Here is a 16,325-nt window from a genome sequence, read left to right as displayed (position 1 = left end):
GCTTTCTGGTCTCAGGCACCCGGACAGACCGACAGAGAGAGAGTGTGATAAAAAAAAAAAAAGACCAGGATGTGAAAGGTAAGACCCACACAAAGCTGCTTGAAATTCCATTGCAAGAATGTGGATGACCTACTAACTTACTCGAGACTTCCCCAATTCTTTTAAATTCCCACACGTCCGTGTGATGTTGACTTTTGGACAGTTTATGTCTTAGGCGGTTGGTGTTAAGCTGAATGAAATAAATCCATTTCTCCCATGAATGGTCTTCCCGCTCAGTTCACGGTTACTGTGTGCAACCCTTGAGCAGTCGCATGTGAGAAATGAGATATGGGGTGGGTGGGACGGGGGTGTGGATGAAATAAAGTGCAAGACTTGAGCTGGAGTGTAGAGCTAGAAGGGGAGAGAAGAGAGGAAAACGAAAAGAGAGATTACTCCCATTTAGAAATCTGAGTGAGAAAATAAATAAATTGATAATCAGGAGAAAAGGGGAGGAAGCAGAAAATAACTATGAGAAAGAGCACCAGCTAGTAGCGAGGCTCAGATGAAGGAAGTGAATATTAATGCCACTTAATTTTAAATTACATACTAAATCTTTAACACAGTTGTGGAAAAATCCATTTCTTTTAGTTACATAATTCCTCCCTAATCCTGCTGCACGTACCCAGGGCTGCCATTGCAATGTCCCATGCAGTCCAGCTAATTATCCCTATCTGGTTCCCATGGCAATACAGATAATGGACTGAGGTGCCGTGCCTGCACACACTTCCCCAATTAGCAGAGCCATGCGAAGCAGGCGTACAGCAGTCCCCATTAAAATGCTACCATGCTTGAATGGACACGCACACCTTTAACAGGCCAATGACATTAACTTGTATCATTGCACTGATTCACTCTTTCAGAGTTAGCAAAAAATATGCGCCACAATATGGATTTATGTCCTTAATGGAGCTGTCGAGCATCTAGGTGAGAAGTTGCCCTGCTCACCCCGGCTCATTGTCCCAAAGCCTTTCTAAAAAGCTCCACCAACAAGATTATACCCCAAAGAGCCATCCTGTCTGACCTGTTTCGACTGTAAATATTTATAGAAATGCTATTTTTAACATTTTGCACTGAAAAAAGCTTTTTGAACTGCTGTATAAAAGTTAGTGCAGCACTCAGAATTTCCATACTATATGTCACTACACGTGACAAGTTTTGACAATCTCTGCTTTCTATGATGATGTTGTGTTCTTTAATACACATGACGTGAGTAAGTACTGTTCAAAACTGTAACTGTAATAAAACTGTTTATTTCTAAAAACCCTGCAACTCTCTTCCCCCCCGAACCCCCATTGCCTTCCCCCGGTTCCTCCCCCCAAAGTCCCCACATGCAAAACTCCCAATGAACAAAAATAAAACACATTTTTAACAAATACCACAGATGTGTTATTCCTTTTCCATTCTTTCCTTTCTATCCTAAATAACTAGTTGCATGTGTGCGAGCCTCAGCTGTTTTAAGCCCATGTGTGAGATATTTCGCTTTGGGTTCTTGAGTACATTCGAACCAACTATTCATCCAGAGTGTTTCTTGTTATTTTCAACCATGCTTATGATACAAATGCGTTACTCTTTAAAACATAATAGACTTCCATGGCATTCTGGTCATATCCGGACAAAACATGTGATCTAACAGGCTTCTTATTATGGACAAACGTCATGGCAACCCTGGGGAGCAGGAAGCGGGTTAAAAGCGGTTCACTCTCGCAACATTGTTGGACAGTTTTGGAAAACAATCAAAGTTGTTGCAGCAGAGCCAGAGATTGTCAAAACTTGGTGTGAAATTACCCACAATTCAACCAGAGTACTGACAGTTTAGTGAGAGATAATTCAAAACATGTAATAATACTGCAGCAATGCAGTGAGCAAGAACCACTTTAAAGAAAGGTCTAGTTCAGGAAACTGAGGCATTATAAATGTTAAAGTCACATGCGATAAACACTGGTTGTTGTATATCAGAAGCCAGATATCCGAGTTAACATCGGTCTATACTGTACATTAACATCTGTAGGTGACAGTTTGTTCAGTGGTGTCAAATGCTGTAGCATTGCGTAACTTATTGTGCAAAGCAGGACCCAATATACAGTCACGGCACTTTATTATTGTTTGAAATCAACCAAATACAGTTGAATCTATTTTCAATGCTTTCTACAACACCCTTTATCCGTTTCAACATAGCAGCTTTCCAAATGCCTAAATGGATCTCATTATTTAACACACAGCACTGTGAGCGAGCAAACCACGGCGGGAGAGTCAGACAACCGCAAGCGGTCTAAACTAATGACGTCCACAGACGACGAGCAGTAGACTTTGCTTTATCTCTATTCCAGTTGTACAACACAGACTCATAACTGTGTTTCTTCCTATTTCATCAATAATGATAGATCCTCACTATATTTCATCAATCCTTCAGCTGCATGAGAAGCTGGAAAGTGTGTTATGATGCAATGTGTGTATGTGCAGTGTGGTCTGCTGTACACGTGAAGAGGACCCGCTCTCTCATAAAACATGCATTCATAATTAAGTGACTTAAGTGTGTTAGACTCCTGCGGTGTAAAAAAAAGACATTTTGTGTTTTTCCACATTACATAAATGTATTCTTTTGTAGAGGACACATGATACACATGCTTTTCCTTCCCCCAAATCCCTTGCAATCTTAACCTCTGGGTCTGTATTTCTGCCAGTGACACGAACTGCTGATCAGACTAACGCACTACTGGACCCTCTTGCTGGCTTGCGGGGGTTTAAACGCGTGCCGAGGGACACGCCGCACTGCTCTATTAAAGGTGACTGCTAACAGAATACCACACCACATCACGCAGACCGTTTCCACAATAGACTAAGCTCCTTTCCTCCTGATCTTTCTTTCAATCGCTTCTGTTGGCTGATAAACAAAAGAGGGACGAATGAGCGGGGCGATAAATCCGATACGCTGTTGTCCTGGGGACAAGGATCTGAATGGAGAGTGAGACTCCATTTTCCCTCTCTTGCCCCCCTGCCGGCTTAATTTAGGCCCTGATTGCAACAGATAGCAGGGAGCCGTGCACCGTAAATGATGAGATTGTTGAATCAGATACAGAGAAAGGAATGCGCACAGCTTTCACCGATGGGAATAGATGCAGATGCTGCAGCACATGACCTTTTCTGTTTAGTAATAATCAACGGTCACCCCCCAGGTCTTAGGATTCTATTTCTTCACTTTAAAAATCAGGGTATCTCATGATGCTTTCATACCAAAGACCCCCCCCCCCCCCCCCACCAAACAGCTCTCTGCAGGTTGTCTGGTTACAAAGCCAAATTATTGGCCAAATGGACAAAACTAAGCCTAGCAAGTATAATGCTGTTATTATCATCTAAAAGGTGTGATATGCAAAAATTTGAAGCTAAAACCAGGAACGCTAACTATTCATCCGCCGTTGGTTACTCTATAAAAAACAAATCCTCTTCACTTGGTCTCCTTTTGTTCCGAGGTTGCAGCACGTCATTACAGTAAGTGCATGTAATTGCTTGTATTTTTGATTACATTTCTCCCGGAGAATAAAACAGTGTCCTCCTTTTAGGATGGATGTTAAATTAACCGATATGGACGAAAGGGCACATCTACTCCTTAATCTTTTGCAACTACCTTACTGTTAATGACTTATATTAAAGTTCATGACTATATATGGTTGTTTTATCTTTGTCATAATCTATTCACACACTGTTCCCGTCGTCCACTCTCCACCCTTTTGCCCCTTGCACGGGCCTCTCTTCTCCCTCTATATAGCTCCTACCAGCAAAATGTCCTCTTTCCTCCTGACCCTCCTCATACCGCTTAATATCCATCACTCTCACTCTCGGGCGTCACCCTTCCCTCTCTGTCTCTCTACACAGATAATTACTACAAGCCTTGTGAAGATCAGCTTGTATTTAAACAGCTGAATAAGCACAGCCTGGGGATGCTGAGAGTCACTATTCAACAATAGTCAAGTGAAACAGTAGATTAGAAAGTAATAGCCTGGGTGCAGCTTTATAGGGCACATTTAAAAACATTGCTGTACTCTAAACTGCCACTTTTTGTTTTTGTGTCCCCGGTAATGAGCATCCCCTGTGGCTGGACTTCATCTGTGTGTGGCCTCTGCCCTCTAATTTGGCCACACATTCCAGCTGATGAACTGCATCCAAACATTCAGGTCACTGCTAATAGATGGACCAGTGGAGAATCCACACAAACCAAAAATGTCCCCTAATTATCGTACACATTTAAGGCAACCGTGGTGTTAGGGTTTGGAGGGGATCGGCGCATCTGTGCCGTACAGCAAAAAAAACTGACATACACAGAGACACACAGAAACACACCTGCTTCGTTGTAAGTGGCAGAAAGCTTGTCCAGCATTTCTCTGTCCAAAGTGAGGATCTGCTGCCGCAGGATGGACGGATAGGACAAGCCGCCCCTCTCCTTCTTTTCGTCTTTCTCCTTGTCTTTTTCTCTGTCGCGTTCTCTCTCCCGTTCGTAGGTCAGTAGCTGCTGGCGGAGCGCCTCGGGCAGGTGGGCTTTGGCAAAGTCAGCAGCAGCCTGAGAGCCGAGGGGGACAGGAAGAAGAGTTACTGGTGCTGCAGATGAAAACGCTATCAGATGGGTTTCCAAGTATATTCGGACCTCCGCTTTGATGAGTCTGGTTTTTGTTCAAGCAGTATATTATTTCAAATTTTTGATGACTGAAATGTTTTTTTCAAGTGTTTGCAAAGCATTTCCTGGCTACAGATTCTCTGCCTTCTCTGCGGTTATCTTGGTTTAATTGTAAATTGACCGATAGGTCTGCGATTGCCTTTTACTTTTTTTATTTTTACGGTCAATGAACAGGTTTAAAACGATATTCTTCCATTAAAATACATCAAAGCATTATCGATACATTATGATTTTTTTCTAACATAGTGGCCATTGATGGAACGGCACAAACGGCGCTATTTATTCATCCATTTAGGTGCATCGCTGACAAAACACACACAAGCTCACACTTCCAGCCCGCTGTGTGCGATAGAGCTGAGCCTGAGAAACCGTATCCTCACCTCTACCCATTTTCCTCTACGAACGACACCATCTAAATCTTTTCATGCACATCCCCACCGGCCTTTCCAAGCAAATAATGCCTCCCTCCGCTGGCTCAGGGCCAAACAGGGAAGACAAGCCCGTCCAAGGTCACAAAAGGCAAAAAGTTCCAAGTGCAAATGTCAGATCATTTTTGTGCCGACTTGCCACTGATGTGCAGCATTTAAATAGCTCAGATTTCCTACCTGGTTTGCAGAAAGTCTAACTGGCCTGCAGTTATTAAAATGCAGGGGATTGGGAAAAGAGAAGGAGCCATTTGAGACCGGGAAAGAGAGATGGGTTTTTTTCTCCTGCCGCTTATTATAATGATTGAGGTCATATGACAGAGGCCCATAGATGAACCCGAGGTCCCAAGTGCTCACACACTGTCCCCATTTAGCCATTGTTCCGATCCATACCTCCATCTCTTTTTCTCTCTCCCCGTCTATATCTCATTCTGTTCTGGGAAATTACTTTCAAGAACCCAGATAACCCTGCATCCTCTGCGTTTTCGCTCTTCACATGAAGACAACTCATCTTCTCCGATTTCCTTTCAGTGTCATTGAAGCTTTCCATCTGCAAGCTCCGTCACACTTCCGCTGCCGCCTCCAATAAAATCCGAACGCTTCCAATTTTCCATTTGCCCAAGTCAGTTCTTTCTGCTTCCGTGGTGATGTTCAGAACAAAAATCACCATGGATATTTCTGACACCGTTTCTTGTCTAAAGACAATCACAGTTGACATACCTTGATCCTGCGGCTACCATGCAGAAAGCGAGTTTGAAGGTCATAGTGAAACAAGAAGACTTTTGTCTGCTTGGGTTATAGCCGTGCCAATTACCGAGCAGTTCGATTGTCTGCCTGTCAGTCCTTCACAATGCACCGAGGTCACAAAACCTCTTTCTCTAGCTACACTTCTCTCTACCATTTGACTGTGATCAATCTTTGTGACTGCGTGTGTGTCGCAGCTGCCACGGACAGCCTTGACAGAATGGGAAGGGGAGGCTAAGTCTTCATTATCGGACAATCTAACCTGCTGGCTAACCCGATCCACATATCAAACGCCTGCAGGCTTAGGCTTAGAGGAAGAAAAGAGGGAAGGGTGGATGAGTGAGGGTTAGAAGGGATGGATGGGGATGAAGACAAGATGGCAAGGATCATGCGTAGTAATATTGTAGGGAACCAAATGGGTGATGAGATTAGGAGTTGGCATAGGAGCACAACGCAGGATGAGCTACTGGATGAGAGAGCTGAACCCAAATAAAATACGGCTATTGCTGCCAAAAGAGACAGATAGAGTTAGAGGGAGCAGATGTTAAGAACTCAAATGATGTGCATTCCAATGGACAGCAGGGGAGAAAGAAAAAAAATGTGAAAGTAGGTTGAAAGACAGACTAAAGAAAAAAAGATTTTATCTACATTCGGTGTTAGTCACCAAAACACATTTCCCCGCCTTGAGGTCAGAGAAATGTGTGGAATGCATTTGCAAAGCAAAATTGCGGGAGACCAACAGCTGGTAAAGTAAATTGCCTGATCGTGCATACTCGTCTTATCTCATCTTCAACCACTTATCCTGGGTCGGTTCCGCGGGGGCGGCAGCTCCAGCACGGGACCCCAAACCTCCACTTTCAAGGCCACATCCAACAGCTCTGACATCAGGGGGTCCCAAGGCGTTCCCCTGGCCAGAGCAGAGATACGATCTCCCCACCTGGTCCTCGGTCTTCCCCGAGGCCTCTTCCCAGCTGGTCGTGCCTGGAACACCGCCCCGGGGGAGGCTCTCAGGTGGCATCTACACCAGATGACCAAACCACCTCAACTGGCTGTTTGCCACGCAAAGCAGCGGCGGCGGCTCCACCAGATAGATAGTAGGTAGCTTTCGTCTGAGGGCTGTTTAAGTGTTGCGCTCCAGAGCGTTAACATAAAGTTTTTCTTTTTAAGTTTAAAAAAGAGAGTCAATCAATAATCAATTCATATTTTACTTGACTAACTCTAAAGAAAATTAAACTAACATAATGTTAATGGTTTTGATTGATAATTTACTTAAACATATTCTCATATTATCAAAAAAACCCCAGCTCACTGTGAGCCACTCAGATCGACAACCTTACAGAAATACTCATTTAAACACTTCCATCAATCACATCAGGCACAGCAGCAACGAGGGAGACGAGAGCAATGAGTTTCATCACCAAAGTAGAAAGATCATTTTGAGTAGTCTCTCAGACATATCCAGCAGGTGTGGAAGAAAGAGCCAGCAGAGCGGAGAGAGACCAAGGAGGAGAGTAGAAACTATGATTTAGCGTCACTCAGACGCATCGTTAAAGAATGACAAAAGGAGAGAAGAAAGCCACGAATGACAAAAAAAAACCCATCAAAGCTGTGAAATACAGAGAAAGCAATGGATACCAGATCATAGAATAAGGGAGTGTGGTTTCAGGTTTCATTGTTGTTTTGATTATAACCACACTACATTTGCAATAATGTCTATTCACTGAGCACCCAGACCTATGGACAGGAGGGATACCATTTGTCTTTACGGTAAATTCTCAAGGACAGAAAAAGATCATGCTGACATTGAAATGGGGCTAACTGCAGAGGTGTGGTATGTCCCTTCTCAGGATGACATTGCAGAGCTCAGTCCACAGAGCCCTAATTTAATCATGTCGCACCCGCGACTCGTATGCGTCAGGGCTTTGGCAAGTACACGGTTTGAGTGGAGTGTGTGTGTTTGTTGGTACAATGTCGTCACTGTTACATACATAGAAGCCCTCTCATTGTACTTAGAGGAATGTGAAGCGGGCAAAAAAAATACTCTTTGCTCCAGTAAACGTCAACACACTTATTTGGAAAAGGTTGAGAATTCAAATGAATTCTTGCCATTGGAAACATGGCCCATTTAATAGCCAATTTCAGAGCTCAACTTCAACACAAATGACAGACAATGTAGTTTGAGAGCATTTGTAATTCTGTGATAACAACTCCAGCTGCCGAGGAAGATATTTTCATCCTTTTGAAAGCCTCGGAGCAGCTACATAATAGATCCTGAGGGGAGAATGTTTGGTCAATAGGTTTCTTTCACAGTGTTTATGCCGACATCTTCTGTGAAATTATCTTAACCACGAGTAAAGATTTTCTTTCTCCAAGCTGAGATAAAATCATTATAGACTTGTTTTTTTATAAAGAAAAGGAGTATTGAGGGTCAATATTTTGCTTTGTGTGTGGTGTTCGCCTGGAGCCAGATTGGAAGTGTTTGCGTGGCCTTGGGAACACCCCGTGCACCCAAAAGCAGATTTCACCCAGGCATCCCAAAACTATTTCACTTTCCCAGCTTAAACCTCCCCTCAAACCACAACAAACATTCTGAGCGCAGAAGGGCTCAGGGGTGGGGGGCTGCAGTGGAGCGATGGTGGTGGTGGTGGTGGTGCTGTGAACCTCAAAGCTCCTTCAGATGCCAAGACACACAAGCGCACGTCACTACATTAGCTTAAGAACCATTCAAAAACAAACCTCTCTGAGAGCCACATTCATGTTTCAGAGGCGTATGTGTAATGGCCAACACGGCGGTTTCTGGCTTTCAGCCTAAAGAGGACATTAATGGCTTCTGTAAAGTGAACAAGCATTTCAGAAGCGAAAAGCAGGGCCATGAAAAGTGGATCAGCTCTGTAAAATTGAAGAGAAGTCCATTAAAAGTGCCGGGAAATGCTTCAGTGCCTCCATCCTTCGGAGGGAGAGGGGGAACGATTGACATGAACTATCGTTTTCCCTCTCACACGGTGGAAGAACGAGAGGCGTGCCGCTGAGACAATGGACTTTATACCCGTCCCACCGCAGCAGACGCTTCAGCCAAAGTCCTTTGCAACGACCTCCACGTGGACGACAGACCTCTGGTGGTTGGACATTCTGTCGGACAAAGTAGATGCCCTTATCACACAGGTACACACTCGAGACACACAAACAGAGACGTATCCACTCTCCACTCATAGGCGGAAGATTGGTACAACAGAGCTGATTATTCAGACGGATTGAGACGCATTCAGACGGTCGGTCAGCAGACCCGAAGCAATCAGTCGGGCCTCTACACTTCCCCTCACGCTGCGTCCTTTCTGTCTCAGCCGCAGGTCCAATAGAGGAGGTGAAAACTCCTATTCAACCTTAAAAAAGGTCCGTTAGAAAGAGGCCGTCTGGCTGATCCGCGGCTTCCTGCAACCCGGCCTCAGAGCAAGAGCACTTTGTCAGTGTCTACGGACCGGACATGGACTCAATAATAGACTGATGTGTAGTTCTTAGAGGAGGCTAAGAAACATTACGGAGGCTCGGTGGTGCAGGACATGATTCATATTACCGCTGCAGCATGAAGGGATTTGAGCTGCTTGTACTACAGCCTGACCAAACGATATCGACGTCAGAGTAACACTAGCTGATCATTATTTCAATACACACATTTGTGATAAGGATACCTTAAAGAGATCGACGTGAAATACGTTCGGTATATTTATGCACCATTACTTTCCGGACATTGATATGGAGGAAAATACAAACTATAGTGAAGACACCTTCTTAACATAAGGTCCACTTATAAGCTTTTCAGTTTGTGTTCAAGTTAGTGGATGATTACAAAGTTGCCCATAACATTTATTTAAATACAATTGGACAGTTCTTTTGCCTGGCTACCAGTTGCCACGGACTACGAATGATGTAACTTTGTATTCGCACGGCAGCGAAAGAATGGCTGCTATTTACGCAGCAAAAGTAAAATATGGAGATGCTCACACTGCACCGCATCCCCAGCATGGAAGCACAGAACACGAACCATCTCAACTTCAACTCAAACGTCAGCGGATATTTCTCAACCAGGAAATGAATGTAGTGATAGTCATGAAACATTATCCCTGTAATGTCTTGAGCAATAAGCTACACAGAGTAGTAGCAGTGCTGCAGGAGAGACAGTCTGGTGTTGTGGCTCAATATTCATGTGTGTGTCGCAGGCAGATGGACAGAAACCGTTTTTTTTATTTGGCCCAGGTGCTCCACACCTCACATGCCTGTCATGCAGAGCGAAGGGGTGGGCAATTAGAATAACACCAACTGGCCCGGGCCATAAACACCACAGTGGGGGAGCAGTGGTGGGGGGGGGACATGACAGAAGCAAAAAAGATGAAATGAGGAGAAAAATTAGGAGGGAAAAAGAACGGGTCTCCAAGTTAAAAGACCAACACGGTATTTATTCACAGAAGGTATCTTGCACAAAGGTTAGGGCGTAGTCTCTGGATAACAGACAGAAAAACATTGACAAGGTCACTTTTTCTCAAACTGATCGCTCATTTGTTCCTCTCCGTTTCAAGCAACACTTGAGCCGCGCTGAAGGGGTCCACATGCTACAACATGACGTTCCTGTGAGCGAGTCGAGTCGTGCTTTTGTGTTGTGAGCTCGGCGGAGGCAATGGTTTGGATACTTAGTCATCCTACACTCTATTATTACCAAGAACTACCAAACAAAAACTCATAAAAATCCGGTCTTCACTTCAGCTGTAAGAAAGCAAAGGATGATTCGGAATAAATAACACACATTGCTACTGCATTACAGAGCAAAGATGATTTCCCACGAGTCTACTCTTTCAAATCTCTTTGGGAAACAGACTGATCATAATGGCTGAAAAGAAGGGGGGGGGGGGTTGTTGTCTGCACAAACAAATGGAGCAATGTTACCAAGTTGGGGAGTCAACATTTCCTGCATAGATGGGCCTTTGTTTTCAGGGAGGTGAAACGTATCAATTGTTTTCAGTGCAAGACAAGGCATTATGTTGCAAGAACGACGTCTTATTCACGAAACAAAATCAGGACATCACCCCGATCATATTATGCGCCATTAGTTCATTCGTCAGCATAGAACTGAAAGGATTATTCAACTAGTCGTACTTTAAAACCCATTTTTCTATTATATTTATAGAAAGTCCTTAACCGTAAACCGGTTTGTCTCATTTCCGATACTTTCAGGTTTTTAACTGCTGTCACTACTAAACAAACAATATGGAAACATAAATGAAAATGAAATGAAAATAAGTTAAAAATCAGCAGATGTGCTCATATTGAAAATCAGTCAGTTACAGCAAACAACTGATGATTTAAAAACTATAATAGCGGCAATCTGTAGAAATCATCTACGTGGACTCACATTTCCATGTAGACGGTAAATTGATTCGGTCTGGGGAAAAGCAGGTCGTAGCTAAAAAACAAAAGTTCAATGTTCATAGAATTATGACAGCAGCTAGACTAAATTATTGCACAATTGCATTTAAAAGAATGTTTTTATAAAAGACCTGTTGTAAGAACGATGACTGCTTGTGTTCCGGACCCGGAGGGTTTGGTTAAGCACCTCTCAGATATCCCAAAGCTCACGGTTGTTCTTGTGCGGAGGACAGAGGCAGCGCTATTTAAGTAGAGGTCCACCAAATGCATTTTTAATGGCTGTTATAATAATGATAATCCTTTTGGAAGAGAGAAGTGAAAGGTCTCTCACGGCCACATCGGCTGGGTTCACCTTTGTCGACCACTTTTGCATAAAGCGCTTTTAATAAACCTTCGGTTTTGTCACTGAAATGAATCATTAATAAAATAACATTGTGAAATGGGATTTGACGGTACAAGCAATTCTTCTAAGCCATTAAGTAAAAGGGATCCCAAAGTCTGCACACAAATCTTTCCCGCCAGAGTGGACCTCGCTCTGTGTGGAACGCGGGTCCCTGAGCGACTGGTGGAGGCCGCCCAGACGGCTCGTCTCCAATTTAAATGATCTGAAAATAAAAATTCCCATGAAAACAAGTTTTGAATCCAATAGTGAAAGGCGCAGAACAAAAGCTACGGGTAGAGAAGAGAACGGGATTAAGACACTAATCAACTACAGATGCTTGGTGTCTCCATAGGCTTGTCCTATGGCTCCTATTAGAATTCCACTTATCCTTCAGACCCAAAACACCAACCTCTGGTCTATTTATACTCACAGCCCAACGTGCACAACGTGCGGACTAAACGGCTGACGTTTTCTTGCCATCAGTCTTCCTTTCGCCCCTGAAAAAAGGAAGAACCTGGGGGAGTTGATTTATATTTCACTAATCAGCAGCAATACTTTTTACATGCAAAGTTAAAAGGCCGTCTTTTGATGAAGTTTTATGTTTTTCAGCTGTTTTCCAGCTTTGCTTCAATCTTTTAGTGTCTTTTGAAATGAGTTCCTTTCAAGTGAAGCTCATAATTCTTGATTAGGAATATTGATGGATCTGTCCAAGAGGAAGTACCATTTCGCCATCTATCATATAGCCGCCATCATTCCTCCTGCACATGCTGGTTGTCATAACATCCCTTCATAATCTAATTTCGGTGGAAGTTGTGGGGAACAAGGAACATAATGTCTGCTTCCGCTGTGAGCAAAAATGTACCCCAAAGTCATCATGAGACTCCTGCAATTCTAATTATTCAAACAAAATTCTCTTTTTGTACAAAATTCCCCTTTATGGTTTCCTAGACAGATTGTACTAAGATGCGGTGCAGATATTTTAAACTGTTTAGTCGATGCCCACTTGTTCTGTGTAACAGAGACTGTTGAATCCTTTTGGTGGCTTCAGTTCAACTCATTTTCCCCAAAGAATGAGAAGTGTACATTTGGCCACCGTGTCTTCCATTAAGGATCTTTTTGCAGTTTAGAGTGACCATTACATTTTTTTATGTACATGTCGTAGTAGTGGTTGTGTTTTATTCAGTCATTCCATACAATACGTAAAGTATATAGTCAAACTAATATATATATTGTCACTGAAAGGGTATAGGGAGATCACATAATGCTTATATATTCATATCCTAAAGTTGTATGAAGTAAGTTATCCTCAAGAAAATGTCATAAAAAAAGAGAAAATGTAAATCTGAATAATTTTTAAAGACTTGACAAGGACAGATTTGAACAAAATGAACATGATCTCACTGATGATGTATAATGTAATAGGGCTTGGCGATGTGGCAAAGAAATACTGAAAGGTCATTTTCATATCTCAATTCTGATATGTATGACAATATCAGACGTTTTCTGGTAATTGAACAGATAAATTGTACATCTGCTCTGATGTAACTGCATTGTTTTTTAAATTACAGTGATATTTCAGTCTCATCTCACTTTACTGTCACACAAACATCCAAACAAAACGTAGGATGCAACATGATGACGGACGCGGAGTTTAGAGGACAGCAGGAAAAAGGTTTCGCAAAGCAAAAGGGGTCTTCCGCCTCCTCCTCTTTTGATTGTGGGGCACAAAAGGCCTAAAGGAGAAGAAGAGCTAAGTAAATGTCAGCTACGCCTCTCCATCTCACACACACACACACACACACACACGCACACGCACACGCACACACACACAGGGACCTATAATATCCCTTTGCGCCCACACACACACACACACTTGGCAAGTGTTCTTATTTGTATTTCTGTGATCTAGAGGCATGCTTTCTCTGGCAGACACTGATATATCAACCCCATGAATATTCATTCACTAGTCAGTGAAGCTTCACCGGCCCCCTCTCTTCTCACACACACACAATGGAGAAGCATTCCTCAACAACACCAACCTTCCACATACATTAAGTCAACACTGAACTGTTGAGAGCTGCCACAGCGGCGTGTTTCACCATCAGCTAATGGACCTCGTCAGTGGGGGTCTGTAGTTCTATGCACGCTATCACACACACACACACACACACACACACCTAAGAAGAAATGCATCTTAGTCTCTTCCTTGCTGTGATTGAAGACTCATTCAATCATTTCCTGGCTGATTAATTGGAGCAGCGGATCTCCTGGCAGATTAATCTCACCCGTCTGAATGCCTCTTTATGTCTGAGCAGCGTCACAGAGGAGACTGAAGCCCGTGCACGCCGGGTATCAGACAGTCCTCAGACAACCTTCTCCAGCCACTAAAGACTAAATTAGCTTAAATCAATCAATGAAGAACTCCGTAACTAATTTCTAAGCTACATTTCACCACAAAGATTTACCATTATTGCACTTAGGAATCTCCCACATCTTCTGTGGGCGGGACGCTATTAAGGTGGCGAGACCTCTGTCGTTGTGCATTCGTCATCTCCGCTCACCGACTTTCTCTCCTGCGTCTTCACGGCTCATTGCTCCTGCGCTTCGTCTCGCACGCTCTCTCCCCCACACACACACACACACACACACACACACACACACACACACACACACACACACACACACACACACACAGCGCCTCGCAAGGCTCCTCTGATCTGAAATAGCATTTTACACTGATCTCCACTTCACTGCAAGCATAATGCACATCAACAGAGTGAGTCGTGTATCCGTCGTTCTCGGTGGAAACTTGTCCTTGTTCTTTCCTGCCTCACCTTCTTTCAGCTTTAATTGAAGGGGGTGATCATGCGTGGGACCTTCGTGAAGCACATTCTGAACTTAAATCCCTTTCTCACTGCTCCTCTTCCTCCCGTCGCGATACATCCTCTGCTCTCATCAAGACAGAAGAGGCAGCAGAAGGCACAAGAAAATGAAAGTAAAACAAATATGAATGAGTGTGAGTACAACGCTTGCGGTTCCAGTTAGAGTACAGAAGAAAGATTTAGAGATTAAAAAGGAACAACTGACTAGATCATTTCCATTGTTTATCTAATCGAGAAGAAGGCTAACCAAGTTTTGACAGATGACCACCTCTGCGTGTGTTATCCCAACACAATACCTTCACTATGTGCAAAAGACAAACTGCTGTTGGAGAACACACAGAAGCACACTGTTACGTCATGAGTTCCTTTAATGTATAACACAGCAAAGACGAACAATAAATTGGTTACCGGTAAAATCATTATCCGTATCGCCGTCATCAAGACGGGACACCTGATGATTATTGAAACGCACATTGGGTCCTCACAGTCGTTGACATTCTGGGAGGCTCTCGCCGCCGCAGGCACATCGCGGCGGACTCTGCCAAGGGAGTCGACAGCTTCCTGGACTCCATCCATCCCTTCCTGTGTCCGTCCATTCACCAGCGCTCCTCCGTCTCCATGCAGCTGGCTTCATTGGCACAACGACTCTTTCACTCGAGCAACATTTCACACATGAAAAGTAACCCAACGATGGGCATACGGTGCGAGGAGAGTGGACCATATTTCACATGCTCATGCACCTAATTTCCATATTCACATTCAACAGCATGTTGAGCAGCAGCAGGCGGCAGCGGGCCCGTAATTGGGGCACCCGTAAATAAGGAACAATGCGGCGCCTGGATTTCTGCTTATTTGTTTTGGAGGGGATGCAAGTGTAAATAAATTCATGACTTTTCATTTTTAATAGCGCCCCACTCTGCGGGTGTCATCTGGATTACCACCGCCATCCGAAACCTCTACGTTACCCCCTACACCAGCTCACGACTTACTTCCTGGCTGTAGAAAGTCACAAATACAAGCACCGTATCATGGCATTTCTCGACATGTGCACACGCACGCACACAGACACACACACGTAACATGGTGACGGATGCAGAGTTTCGAGGATAGCAGGCAAAGGTTTCAGGAAGCAAGTGGGTGTTTTCTTTCCCTCTTTTGAATGCGGGGCACAAAAAGCCGAAAGGAGAATAGCTAAGTAAATGTCAGCCACGCCTCTTCCTCTGTCACACACACACACACACACACACACACACACACACACACACACACACACACACACACACACACACACACACACACACACACACACACTTTATCACAAGGCTGTCCAATACTAATCCTAACATGTGTCCACCTGAGGATTTAGTGATAGGCAAGGCTAAAGATTTGTCTTTCCTGGGCATCTAGCAGCTCAACCGATACGCGTTCCAATTCCTTAGAGAGAGGAAAGAAATACAGCGATCAATGCAGAGCCTGTTTGGGGTGCGTCATGCAAAACCCAACTGCACTGATAAATATATACCGACATTCATAAAAATCAATACTCATCTACTGCGCTGTTTCAATAAGGCTTGCCGACAAAAATGCAGGCTTTTGTGAGTGTGTGTCTGTGGGGTCGCCATCAATCAGAGCATTGATTAGATTCAACAGATACGAGAGGGAGTGTAGAGTGCGTGTGGGGACAATCCTTTGCATGAACTATGAATACACGAACAAAACAGCCGAGCAGGACTGAAACAAGAGGCTTTTTGCGTCACGCGAGTATGCCAGCT

General features: G+C 43.8%; 1 protein-coding gene across 1 annotated transcript in view; it reads right to left on the bottom strand.

Annotated features, from left to right (window-relative positions):
• Positions 1–16,325, bottom strand: part of ppm1lb (protein phosphatase, Mg2+/Mn2+ dependent, 1Lb) — a 33,286-nt gene that overhangs the window by 4,616 nt on the left and 12,345 nt on the right. The window contains exon 2 of the mRNA XM_040182487.2: positions 4,375–4,591. Coding sequence (XP_040038421.2) covers positions 4,375–4,591 — 217 coding nt within the window. The remainder of the gene's footprint in view (positions 1–4,374; positions 4,592–16,325) is intronic.

This window comes from Gasterosteus aculeatus, chromosome 1 (genome assembly GCF_964276395.1).
Source record: "Gasterosteus aculeatus chromosome 1, fGasAcu3.hap1.1, whole genome shotgun sequence".
Classification (NCBI taxonomy): domain Eukaryota; kingdom Metazoa; phylum Chordata; class Actinopteri; order Perciformes; family Gasterosteidae; genus Gasterosteus; species Gasterosteus aculeatus.
The sequence above is the reverse complement of the archived record's forward strand: the minus strand, read 5'-3'. Positions and strand labels throughout refer to the sequence as shown.